Genomic DNA, 12,616 nt, shown 5'->3' with positions numbered 1-12,616 from the left:
GCTACATGTGTTGTGGTTAAGCTAGCATCCTTTGCAGCTAACAATCCTCCGACAACAGCAGGAGCTCCTGTGCTCCTGAAAAACTTGCAGTCGTGGTGGTGGCGATGGACCAACCATGTGCTGAATTCGCCAAACAGAGAACCTCACGAACATCAAGGAGGATGTTTCCACACTGATTCAAGACGCCGTTAAACCAATACAAGATTCGCTGGACTCACTTCAGACAATAGTGACCTCATTCCAGAAACGTCTTGCCTCTATCAAGTCTGTAGCAGGTGATAACTTTGAACGGCTAACAGTAGTGGAGTCCATCATCAAGTCGCACCAGAGCCAGAACCAGTTGCTGCTGGACCGGTGTAACAACCTCAAGAACCGCTCACGGAGATCTAGTCTCCGTATATTGAATATTCCTGAAGGCAGTGAAGATGGCAAAGATCCCCTAAAGTTCATGTCAGATGTTTTGATGGAATCAATGGGCCGTGAAGTTTTTTCTACAGAGAGGGATAGATAGATATAAATATATTTATTTTTTTTGTCTGTTTTTATTTCACTTGAGCTATCTGTGTGTATATCTATGCACCAAATAATAATGCTGATGCTCAATAAAAAGAATGAAATTTAAAAAAAAAAAAATTTTTGACACCAGTACAGTAGTCATGTAGTGAACTTGACTTGGTGTGATAGGAAACTTTCTTTCTTCGCACTCAGGTTTACGCTGAAAATTTGATCCATCTGGACTCTGCTCGGACCATGCAGGGTTCACCACTCTCATTCAGCTGTGGAGGCATGGATGACATTGTAAGAACAACAGAGACGGATTAAAAACTAAAGACGAAGAGATGACAGCCGGCACTTGTTAATTCTGCTGTTTCTTGTTGAACAGGGAGAAATCTTTGTAAATGATGGAAAGTGTCGGGTTGTTCAGAGACACCTCATATTTAAAGGTGGGATGGCCTACGGGATCGACTGCCTGCTGACTCCACCCAGCCTCGGAGGACGCTGTGATCAACACACAACCTTTGACCTTCAAGTAAATACTCACTTTGTTGGTTGTTTGAATGAGAAACATCTCAAATAGAGCTTTAGATCATTTGTGTGGTCATATAGATTAAAAAGCTGATAAAATTTGTGGGTGTACATGATATCATGCTAGCTCATGTAAAAGCAAAGAAAAGCGGTAACAGGTCACAGATAAAAACTCAGCTACCTTATGAGTTTATTGCATCCATCTCAGGTGAAGTTCATTGGAGATTGGGACAGAGCGGCTAACATTAGTGTAAACTTTGATAGCATTCAGAACCAAATCCCAGATGGTGTTCCAGTCCTGCATGCACTGTGACCTGAATAATATAAAGCATATCAATATGTGCTGACTCTAGGCCTTAAAGCCAAGACCGTGTTACTATTGAAGGAAGCGAACTAAATAGCTGGCCATGCTAATATTAGCACATAAACAGTTCACTCTGTGGTGACCCAGTAGCATTCACTTCTGGTGATTTCAATTTGCTGTTGTTTCTTCTTCTTCTTCTTCTTCTGTGGCAGATGAGCTGTGGACTGTGCACCCTGTCAACTACTCGCTGTCCCAAAGGGTCCAAAACAAAGGTCTTAGTCTGTTCAGAGAGCCCACATCCAACAGAAACCCGTCTCTTTGAGTATGTGACTTATTCCCTTTGTTTTGTCTTCAGGAGGTACAAAAGTGTGATCTTCCCACCATGTTTGTCTCTAAAAACACCGGCTGTCGCAGCACCTGCACAGTCAACGTCTGGCAGCCAAAGTGTTGTCATGGTTACTATGGACGAGACTGTCTGGGTAAGATGATGTTTCCCCCACATATTCACATACCAAACTGTCATTTAAGATGCATTTGATCCCAAAACAAAGAAGCAGACAGCTTCTCTGTGGAAGCCAATTTGTCTGTGCAAAACCTGAAATTCTGAAATGTTAAACAACATGAGCAAAAACAAAGGAAATTAACATATTGAAATTATGCTTAACATGTTGTAGTGAAATATTTAATGTGAGGAAGTGCTGTGATTCAGAATTCAAAATTTAAAGTTTGAAGGAACTTTCACTTAATTTGTCAAAATTTTTAATATTTGATCCATTGTAAATATATTGATCCTTTTTTTTAACTTGTTTTAGCACCAATGGGCTTCCATACTGAAAATATCAGCTTCTCTCTTGTGTTTGACTATGATGAATAAATATATTTGAGTAATTGTTGTTGTTGTACATAACTACTTTGAATTTACTTTGTAAAAAAGAAAATTGTGAAATCGTTTGGACATGCAAATGAACAATGAATGACAACATGAATATATTAATGAGCTCGACATTTGTGATGATGATGATGATGATGATGACGACGATGATGTCTTCCTCTCTCTCCAGTCTGTCCTGGGGGGATTGGCTCTCCCTGCAGTAATCGTGGCCAATGTGACGATGGTCACCTTGGTAACGGTACCTGCACCTGTGATGTGGGTTTTGGGGGCGTGGCCTGTGAACTGTGCAGTGAGGGTTTCTATGGTCACACCTGTAAAGGTGAGCCACAGGGATGGTTTTCTGTTTGATGTATGCACTTTGTATAATCCTGACAATTTGTTTTTGTCCTCTGGTTCTCAGCCTGTAACTGCTCTGAACACGGGTCATGTGACGCTGGACGTAAAGGTACAGGTTCATGTTTCTGTGAGGCCGGCTGGACTGGAGAACACTGTGAGGCCCCGCAAGGTGAGTTCAAGAGGACTTTTTGTCTTTCACTGAATTGACGAGAAGCTGTGGTCGTCCATATGGTTGGTGGTTCAGACCCCGGGTCCTCCTGTTCACATGTGGAAGTGCCGTTGAACAACACGCTCAGCTCCAAACACAGCAGGTCCTGGCTGATGTCCAGTTGATGGATTGTGTTCCTCAGATGTCAAATCTTTGATGTGAAGATGAATACAGTATCATCATCGTCATCATCATCATCTTGTTGCTGCTGCTTACATTCAACCAGAAGCAAATTTACCACAAAATTATTTCCTGGGTGTGTACATGTATCTGTGTGTATGTGTCAGTATCTATTGGTGTCTATCTATTTTGTTCATTTTTCTCCTGTTCTGTTCTGACTTAATGACTGTTTATATGTTCGTTTTCCTTCTCTGTACTTTGAATTATTCCTGGTGAAGTTCATCAATCATCATCAGCATGTCTGTGTTTCCTCTAGCTGAAGTCTTTCAGTGTTCTCCACCCTGTTCTCTAAAAGCCGTCTGCCAGGAAAACAACACCTGTGTGTGTCGGCCATTTTTCGAAGGAGACGGATTCACCTGTACAGGTAAATGCACACAAAGGGTATATGAGATTATCAAGCACTTCAGCTTTCACTCAAAACCAAAGCAGATTTTAACAGAGGACTCAATGGAAACACTGAAGAACAGAAATAGATGGAGACCACAGCCTGACTGTCTCCATGGCAACATTCCATTTCCTGTTTACATATTTCTCTGTTGGTCTCTCCATCTGTGTGTCTCTCCCCCCGTCTGTAGCTGTGGACATGTGTCAGTTCTGGAATGGTGGTTGTGCTAAAGGAGCTACATGTTCTCAGAAAGGAGAAAAGGTGAGCTGCACCTGTCCTAAAGGTCACACTGGTGATGGCTTCACCTGTCAGCCCATCGACCCATGTGTCTCCGGGGACAGCGGGGGCTGCCATGAACACGCCATCTGCACCATGACGGCTCCGGTGAGGACAATACGCTCATCATTTAGAGTCGTGTGTGTTATGGTAACGTATAAACTGCATGTGTTTGTGAACAGGGGAAGAGGAAGTGCAGCTGTAAGGACAACTACATAGGAGACGGACTCACCTGCGAGCTCAAACAGCTGCCAACTAGCCGCTGTCTCCAAGATAATGGACGATGTCATCAAGACGCTAAGTGTACCGACCTCCACTTTGAAGGTATCTGGATCATATGTTTCAGTTAAATCTGATCTGATCTGAAAACGCTTGAACGTCACAACAGTGACACCAACAGTGTATTGGGATAACAGAGTGTATTGTAATGTTTGTGTTTGTGTGTGTGTGTGTGTGTGTGTGTGTGTGTTGCTGCTGTGTCTGAGTGCAGATGCGAAGCTCGGTGTCTTTCACTACCGTTCAGAGAAAGGACAGTACAAAATGAACTACGCTGCAGCTCAGCAGGCCTGCACTGCACAGGGAGGCAGCTTGGCTACATACAATCAGCTGTCCTATGCTCAGCAGGTCAGTGAATGCAACACAGATGCAACAGTCACTGCAGAATACTGTGTGTAAGCAGTAAAACTGAAGATGTGGTTAGAAACTTTACATCAAAGAGGAAACAGTGTTAAGCTTTTTCTTGTGAATTGAGTGGGAGCTCAGGATTTATCAGGAGGACAGCTGCTTTACCCCAAACTGTTTCACTGTACACACAACATGAATGAACATCCGATCCTGACCTGTTGGTCTCTGCAGGGCGGGATGAACATGTGTTCTGCGGGCTGGTTGGACCAGGCCCGGGTGGCATACCCCACCACCTATGCCAACCCCCTCTGTGGCTTTGGACACGTGGGCATTGTGGACTATGGCATCCGCAAAAACCTGAGTGAGACCTGGGACACTTTTTGCTACCGAATGAAGGGTGAGAAATAAAGTCAGAAATCATTTTCACTCCTTTGTCAACAAATACTGAGCTTTATTTAACCCACAGATATAATTTATATGTCAAACACATCTTCCAAATGTCTTGATCACAAAGTGAGAGATAAAGAACAAGTGGCAGCATTAACAGTTCAATGAATTTACAAAAGAACAAAACAGTGAAAAATAAGAGATGTTACTAATATTTTTTAACATCTTCTTCATTCTGCCGTACAAGAAAAACAATCTTTTTTTCTTCTTTTTTTTTTTTTTTTTTTTTAAATCCATGGACCCAGTTTATTAAGATGAAGGGTTTATGATTTCTGTTGTCTGTGGATCACTGCAGACCTCTAACAACTCTGACTTCTGTTGCTATAATAATTCTGATTTGTCTTATGCAATTTTTATTTTGGAAAGTGGACTGAAAGGTTTGTTTTTTGCGTCAGTCTTGTCAACATGTAAGTTCTTATGATCATCAGTGGGCTGCATTTCCCCCAGTAAGCCTTCTTTGCAGAAGTTTTAGAGCACCATACAACAGAATTAACTCGCCATCTAGTAACCGTATAAAAACAACACTCATTTGATTGAAATGTCAGTAATAAGCTCAGGTGCTGTTGCTTTCAGAGGTGAAGTGTGAGTGCAAGCCTGGTTATGTTGGAGACGGTTTCATCTGTACTGGGACCCTGCTGCAGGTCCTTGAATCCACACCAACCTTCTCCAACTTCCTCACAGTGAGTCTGTCTTCAGATGCTGCTGCTGTGAAGCCTTCATCATGGACATTCCATGAGCTTCAGTTATGACACATATTTTTACTTCTGCAGCAAATCTTGAACTACTCTCAGGTATCTGAGTCCGGGAAGCACTTCTTGAAGCATCTCAGTAACCTGACGGTCCAGTCAACGCTGTTCGTTCCCAACAACAACGGCCTACCTGACAATCAGGTGAGTCATCAGATCTAAGAACATGTACTGGACCTCTTCCTGTTTATGTGTCCTCACCTGTACTTCCCTGTCCACGTGTCCCTGCAGACTCTGTCTCAGCGGGACATCGAGTTCCACCTGTCGGAGGGTCAGGCTCTTCCTGTCAGCCAGCTGAAGAATGGCAGCAGGATCAGAACTCGTGTCGGCAGCCTGACTGTCCTTGGAGTCCCTGACCTGCTCAACCCCTCAGCTCTGGTCAGATTTTCTAACTGCACACAAGACAGCAATTCTGTCCCGTCCCTGAAAACCTGACACTTCGGCTGCCAAGATTCTCCTAAAGACAGCAGAAACAAATAGTGTCAAAGTTCTGGTAGAAAGTTAAACTGGTGTTTGGGTCCATCTGTAGTTAAGGCTGTTTGAACACATAGATCAACAGACTCTGGTATCAGAAGGTTTTGTTTTCAGAACGTTTGATCCTTTTTTCCCCTCTGCAGTCGTCCTGTTACATCAACAACCGCTTTGTCACTGACTCAGACATCCTGGCATCAAACGGGATCATACATGTTCTCCAGGGACCACTGAAAGCCCCGCCTCCTCGCCAAAAGGTGACCCATGTTGTGACGACACAGTATTTACTGATTATTTTTGCATTTGTGACAAATACAAAACTCTGTAAAGAAAGTTCACTGCTAAACTTGTACTCGTGTTCTTCCATATTTGACCTCTGAGTTTGAATGTGATTGGTTGTGCAGATGCACGTGGCCCATAAGGCAGGGATGGGAGTCGGTGTGGTGCTGCTGACAGTCCTGGTGGCTGGAGTTGTCTTTGTTGGATACCACTTCTACAGCCACAACACAAAACCCTTCCAGTTCCACTACTTCAAGGTCAGAGTGTGTGTGTCGCTGTTTGATTGCTTTCTGTTTCATATCGTCTGTCATCAAACGTTTCTTCACATCCACAAAGTTTCAGGTTTTCTACAGCTAAGACGTAGTATTGCTACTCCAAATTATTTCTTAGTGCAGACCGTTTGTGAGTATCCACAATAACTGTGATACTGGCACAACAAACAGTAGTATTAATACACATCTGTTAATGCAGCTAGATTAGAATTATGAAGTTATTTGTGTACATTTATTTTGGTATGATGTTGCTGGTGTGCTGATGTTGATATTTGCAGTAATGTTAATACGAGTTAATTTGCATTACTAAAATATGCTGTTTACTATTAAAATAAAACTGAGTATGAGTGATGATAAGCCTGAGTAACTGAGTATAAAACAGTCTTAAACATATCACACCGCAGTGTTTTTGATACCAGTGCCTTTGCATTAATATTGTTCTCATAGTTCTGAGACATTCTGATGGTGTAAGACACGTTTTAGTGCTGACCTTCGACCTGGTCGCTCTGACAGGAGGACGAAGGCGAGGAGGAAGCTCCACCCGCAGACTGCAGTCGCAGCATCTGTAACCCGGTTTACGAAGCCGCTCCAGAAGATGCCGAGTCGAACATCTCTGATGTTACGGTGAGTCAGCATCTCACAGCTTCATTATGACTCAGTTCATACAATCAGTTCAAAATGTTCCAGTTTCTTCTTCTCATTTGGAGATGAGTCTGCTTTCATCTGAATTTACACATTAAACCAGTCTGGCTTTTTCAATTTGAGCTCAGACACTTCTGACATGTTTAGACAGACTGAATGCTGAATGAAGTAAATGAAAATAAGTGAGAGCTTCAGCTGACAAAGTACAGCATTAAGGTGGTGTTAACTGCAGACTTCCCGTTTTGTCTGCAGGACAAACACGACGTGGTGAACGGAGGCTCGTACGACCTCCTGCAGGACAGCTGAGAGGGAAGCTGCTGATGCTGCTCACTGCTGGACTGGAACAAACTGCTTCTATACCTCTGAGGACTGACAGTCCTCCAACCTGCCTCAAACAGTGTTTTATCATGGACTTAAGCACTGTGTTTATTTCTTATTGACAAATCTTTGACAGCAGTGATCTCAGGTTTGTCTAGTGCAGAAATGAACTGCTTCCTAAACGAGACATTTGAAGCCTCCTCAGTTCTCGGCTGCCTGCCACTTCAGGAAAAAAAAAAAAAAAAAAAAAAAAATCAACACTAATGATGTGTTCAGATTCAACTTCTAAATTTGTTGCTTGGATGGTGACAATTTTATAAATTTAAAATTTGATGTGTTTTCTGTAGACAAGCAGTGAAACAAAGAATCATGTATAACTGAAGTTAAGTGACGATTAAAAGATCACACTGTTCAACATTTCTAGTGTTGCTCGTGTTTTCTCATCAGAAGAAGACCTGATGATGTGAACCACAGCTTGCTCAGCCTTGGTATTGAAGGAGCTGGGGGGTGACGTGATGGTCAAAGCAGCTAGCTGCAGTTAGCAGCTAACTCAAAACAGCATGAGCCAAGGAGGTCAACAAGCACCTGACCTCCCAGCAGAGGATGAAATCAACCACCATATAACGAGGCACAGAAACAGACTGCTGCTATCCTGTTAGGCCTCCATTAGTGTTTACAGGAGATACTCGATGAGGCCGAAAGCTCCAGAAAAGTCAAAGTCAAGTTTATTTTCTAACAAACATTCAGACATCCTCAGTCATCTCAGTGATCCATGAGTGATAATGTGATATTTTGGAGAAGACGGCCGGTTTGTCTGCATCACACCTCCTGCTGCCCCATGTGACCACACCAAACAGGAAGTATGTACCACGTTTCCGACACAGCAGCGGAGCTCCAGAATCACCCTGCAGAGAGCAAAGGTAAATTCTGAATCTAATATTATGTGGTCTGAGAAAAACAAAGCCATCAGAAGTTCAAGAAGTTCCCCCAGAGTGACGAAAAGTAGTTACTCTTCGACAGCTTGTACTGATGTCCGTTTCATAGGACACAAACCCTGAGAGAGAGTGAATGTACTTCACTTTAAGGGCGAGTTACCGTGCAGGAGGTGGAGCCTGCAGGATGTGAACAGACATGGGAGTCACCGACGAGTCCTCCTCCCCACTTCTCCCTGCAGCTCGTCTGATTTACCAGAGCCAGGCCAACGTGGTGCAGCCGGTCTGGATCGATGTCCACTATGCAGCACACACACAACAGCGTTGGTCAACATGTTTCATATTGAGGACATTTGGCTCAGTCGGACCAGGTCCAGCTGTGTTGGTTGTGAGGAACCCTGAATCAGTCCTTTGTTTTCCCAATCTGGATGTCAACACTACCTATTGCTTTCGTGGATCCCCAGCCAGTTGTGACACAAGACCAGCCATCATTGAGCTCCTCATCTTCATCAGGGACACAAACTGGAGACACATTAGAGCCTGGAGACATGTCAGAGGACACATGAGTATTTTAGACATCCTAGAGCCTCAGTAAACACCTGAGACAAAAATCAGACACAGCGTGCAGTATGTTACAAAATGGGCAAAGGTAAAATGTTGAGTTTGTGTGCTTGTACTGAATCTGGCAGCCACGCTGAGACGGAGCAACGACAGGTCAGAGCTTGGGGGGAAGCTGCCATCCTGCGGCAGGTTGAAAACTTCATCCACTGGGATGGTTTGAGACGATGAGAAGCGCAGGTCGTGGACTCCCAGAACCACCAAGTCCTCTTTAGCTCTGCAGGGATAAATTACAGCCGCAGCATTTACCTGACCAGACGGCGTCAGCTGTAACACGATCTGCAGCAGTACTGTGAGGCTTTACCCAGGGATGCAGTGTTCAGCCTCCATGTCCCAGCAGCGGTGCAGGTGTAGTACTGCCAGCAGTACCAGTAGTGATAGTATCAGTAGCAGTAATAGTGGTAGTATTACCTGACGTTGCAGTGCTGAGCAGCGATGACCCAGCGGCGGTGGATCAGCGCTCCGCTGCAGTAGTGACGTCCATTGGACTGCAGGCTGGCCTGCCAGGGCCAGAAGAAGGGACAGGACTCTGTCACGTTACCCACAGAAACCTCACCATCCTGGGACACTGAGAGAGATGCAAGGCCTGGAGTCCTCTCACAGCTGGAGCTCTGCTGCCTACCACACCTGTCCTCTGTCATCCAGGTCAACAAATACAGTCATGCATGAGTGGACAGAACAACATGAACGCCTGTGCAGTGTCGTTTATCTACAGATCTGCAGCCAGTTTAGACAGTGTAGCAGGCTGGTACAAAAGACAAATGAGAAGAATGTTGGAGTTAAAAAACGTCACGGTGTAACATAAAAACCCACCCTCAGTCATGACGTCATCTGCATACATGATATTTTGATCATCTGTGAATGAAGCAGAACGTAAGCTCTTCAGAGTCCAGCACGTCTTTACAGGTAAACATTCAGGCGTTCCACTGTCACACTTACTCATGATGTCAGAGATCCAACGAGTGTGCTGTTGGATTTTGGTGTAGACTCCTGGTCTTCTGACGCGTCCACAACCGACTCCCCAGCTCACCAAACCTGCCAGCTCATATCTGCTGCCAGTGAAGCAGGACAGAGGACCTCCAGAGTCCCCCTGAGACATAACAGGACAGTGTCAGTGATGTATACTAAAGACAAAACAGGAAGAACAGGAGACACCATGAGAAACGAATAAGACAATGCAGCAAAAAGACCTTCAGTCAAGATTCTGTCAATGTGACTCTAAAGTCATCAAATTTCTGTCTTTCATGTCTCAGGCTGGGTTGAAATGCTTCATAGTCCAGATTCTGAGTTCTAGCAGTCCCTCTTGTACATTTCATCTTTGTCGTCAAAGTCTGGAGGAGTTCGGGTCCTACCTGGCAGGCGTCAACACCTCCTCCATCCTCCCCAGCACAGAACATGGAGGGTCGCATCCTTCCGAGGTAGTACTGGTTACAGACATCAGGGGGCAGGATGGTAACATTCACCTCCTGGAGTCTGTGAACTCGGGGACCATCTGATGAACCACAAAACAAAAGAAACGTCATGTCATCCCCAACAAGGTTTTTGTTTCCTGACATTTCTAGAGCGGAGTTTGAACACTGGCTGACTCTCTCGGGTGGAGCCCCAGCCAGTGATGGTGCACTTCCAGAAGGGAGGCAGAGGATGTCTCCAGATGTCGATGGGTCTCACAAACTGGGTGAAGACCAGCGGCTGCTGCAGCTTCAACAGGGACATGTCATTCTCTTTGGTCCGAGTGTTGTAGTCGTGATGGTTGATGATCATGGAGACTCCAACCGTCTGGACACAGAAGAGGAGACATAAGTACGAAGTTCAGGATTTAGAGATCACTTAAAAGAGAGATTCATAAAACAACATCCAGGTGTTCACATGATCTTTGAAACAGGTTCTGTTTGCTGGGATTGAAGCTGTCAGGGTACCCGTTACTGTTCAGCGATGAAGTGTTAAATTATTTCATCTGAGAAATGAGATCAATAAACCCATTATCTCAAGATAACCAAATAATTAACTCATGATAGAGATAAACGTCATTAAACAAATTACTGCAAACATGCCCGCACCACAGAGGGACAGAGAAATAAAACCATCTGTCCGATATGTTGTGTTGTCTTTCAGTGAAAATATCTGAACAGCTGATTCTGGCCTGAACACGAACGAGTGTTAACAATTAGAGGATCAGCTGCCTGAGTGATGATGAAGACCAGCAGTTTGCCAGGTGACACTTCAGTGGCTTCAGACCACTGAGGTGATCTGAAGGAGGATCAGGTCTACAGTATACTGTATATACAAAACATGTCTGATCTTTGTTTCTCACTTGTTGTCCAGGTTCATGAGGATTATCCAGGTCGTGTTTTCCAGCCAGAACCGTCCAGAAAGAAGCCTTATTGTACCTGTAAACAGGTGGAAGGAGGAACAGTAAGCCGATCTGAACGACTCTCACAGTTAATTTACTCCTCTTCTAACAGCAGATGTTGACGACCTCGGAGCCTTGAAAGCAGACCGAGTCTGGTCAGTAAATGTGGTCCCTGGCTCTCTAAACTGGACTGACTCCAGATCTAGCAGATGACACCTGACCTCTTGAAGCAGTGAGCGGCAGAAACGACCCACAGCGGGCTGATGACTGCTCCTCCACAGGCCGGCATGGTGGCAAACTGAAGAGAAACCTGCCAGGGCCATGAGTGAGCCCAGGCCTCGTGGCCCCCGATGATCCTGGACTCCATCTCTTGTTCGGTAATGAAGGGCCGCACCCCGGACACATCTACAGTTTGGGTTTCAAAAAGGTCTTTTTATTCCAGTTTTACTTTTTATAGCTGTAACAGAAAATGTTAAATATTTTAGGTTGAAGGAAAAAAACAAAAACATTCTGACTCACTGCTGAATTCAGAGTGTCCAGAGAAAGTTTCTTGTTCATTTAAAGTCACATTCAGCTGATTCTGGATGACATTTAACTTTAAATCTGAAGAGACAAAAAGACAAACTTCTCTGAAACAAAACATCAGCATAGAAATGTGATTTCAGTCAATTTCATTCCTTTGTAATGGTATAAAATCTTCTTGAAAAGCACAAAATCATATTGAGCTTTTAGGTTAAACACTTTGAGTTGAGTGAATCTGTTGTAGTTGTTTGAATAAAATCAGTTGTAGTGAATTAATTTAATTAAACCTTTTTTTTAACCTTTGAACTTTTGTGAAAACATGGTGCCTGGAGAGCAGGATTTAGCAGATCAAACATGGTGTCATATCACCAGATGAGAATGTCATACCTGTGCTGTTGTGATCTGATGCTTTTGAAGGTTTCTGACTGAATGCAGCTGCACAAACACAACACAAAGTTTAACATGAACAAAGAGTGAACGAGTGAACCTGCGGTGAGAGCCGATCCTGTTCTCACCTGTGTGAAGACTGAACAGAAGACAGAGCACAGACAGCATTGTGTCCCACCAGCTCGTTCACCAACACTCAGCTCTTTGATGAGTCTGCTGTCTCACCTGCCTGATTAGAAACACCTGGAGGTCGAACTCAGCTCTCCTCACACACTACATCACCTGAGACAACATTTTTTTATTATTATTGTTTTGTTTTTGTTTTTTATTTTTTTTAACATAGATAAACAAAAAACATTTGATCTGTGATCTGACATTTTCCTCAGACGCCAAAGTGAAAC

The 12,616-nt window shown here is 44.0% G+C and overlaps 2 protein-coding genes across 6 annotated transcripts in view; one reads left to right on the top strand and one right to left on the bottom strand.

Moving 5' to 3' along the window:
• The window catches only part of stab2 (stabilin 2), a 29,449-nt gene extending 21,772 nt beyond the window's left edge, over positions 1-7,677 (top strand). For all 4 annotated transcript variants that reach the window (XM_046379087.1, XM_046379088.1, XM_046379089.1 and 1 more), the window contains 18 exons: positions 709-798; positions 884-1,030; positions 1,543-1,602; positions 1,686-1,809; positions 2,392-2,541; positions 2,623-2,727; positions 3,203-3,310; positions 3,522-3,715; positions 3,790-3,931; positions 4,098-4,231; positions 4,463-4,628; positions 5,252-5,358; positions 5,449-5,568; positions 5,656-5,802; positions 6,042-6,152; positions 6,300-6,431; positions 6,960-7,070; positions 7,341-7,677. In XM_046379087.1, the coding sequence (XP_046235043.1) occupies positions 709-798; positions 884-1,030; positions 1,543-1,602; positions 1,686-1,809; positions 2,392-2,541; positions 2,623-2,727; positions 3,203-3,310; positions 3,522-3,715; positions 3,790-3,931; positions 4,098-4,231; positions 4,463-4,628; positions 5,252-5,358; positions 5,449-5,568; positions 5,656-5,802; positions 6,042-6,152; positions 6,300-6,431; positions 6,960-7,070; positions 7,341-7,394 (2,202 nt within the window). In that variant the 3' untranslated portion in view covers positions 7,395-7,677. The remainder of the gene's footprint in view (positions 1-708; positions 799-883; positions 1,031-1,542; positions 1,603-1,685; positions 1,810-2,391; positions 2,542-2,622; positions 2,728-3,202; positions 3,311-3,521; positions 3,716-3,789; positions 3,932-4,097; positions 4,232-4,462; positions 4,629-5,251; positions 5,359-5,448; positions 5,569-5,655; positions 5,803-6,041; positions 6,153-6,299; positions 6,432-6,959; positions 7,071-7,340) is intronic.
• A 432-nt stretch (positions 7,678-8,109) lies between these two features.
• On the bottom strand, positions 8,110-12,478 carry ovch1 (ovochymase 1). Of its 2 annotated transcripts, none has more exons than XM_046379600.1 (14): positions 12,344-12,478; positions 12,216-12,263; positions 11,826-11,909; positions 11,528-11,711; positions 11,268-11,343; positions 10,543-10,732; positions 10,309-10,448; positions 9,896-10,046; positions 9,770-9,811; positions 9,368-9,590; positions 9,016-9,173; positions 8,780-8,878; positions 8,486-8,638; positions 8,110-8,311 (listed from the first exon to the last, which is right to left on the bottom strand). In XM_046379600.1, the coding sequence occupies exons 1-13, from the start codon at positions 12,381-12,383 to the stop codon at positions 8,487-8,489; spliced, it is 1,587 nt and encodes a 528-aa protein (XP_046235556.1). In that variant the 5' UTR covers positions 12,384-12,478; the 3' UTR covers positions 8,110-8,311; position 8,486. The 2 variants fall into 2 exon arrangements, with proteins under 2 accessions (XP_046235556.1, XP_046235555.1); XM_046379599.1 differs by having other exon boundaries at positions 8,502-8,638.
• Between the last annotated feature and the right edge of the window lie 138 nt (positions 12,479-12,616).

Source organism: Scatophagus argus, chromosome 22, assembly GCF_020382885.2.
Source record: "Scatophagus argus isolate fScaArg1 chromosome 22, fScaArg1.pri, whole genome shotgun sequence".
Lineage (NCBI taxonomy): Eukaryota > Metazoa > Chordata > Actinopteri > Scatophagidae > Scatophagus > Scatophagus argus.
This window is presented reverse-complemented; position numbering and strand designations above follow the sequence as displayed.

Bases quoted from the DNA above. Each gene is read 5' to 3' on its own strand.
- ovch1 (XM_046379599.1), bottom strand. From the start codon at position 12,383: ATGCTGTCTGTGCTCTGTCTTCTGTTCAGTCTTCACACAG. The intron at 8,879-9,015 runs GTACAAGCACAC...ACATGTCTCCAG, and splicing joins CAGCGTGGCTGCCAGATTCA to GCTCTAATGTGTCTCCAGTT. The intron at 8,312-8,501 runs GTAACTCGCCCT...TGCTCTCTGCAG, and splicing joins CAGGCTCCACCTCCTGCACG to GGTGATTCTGGAGCTCCGCT.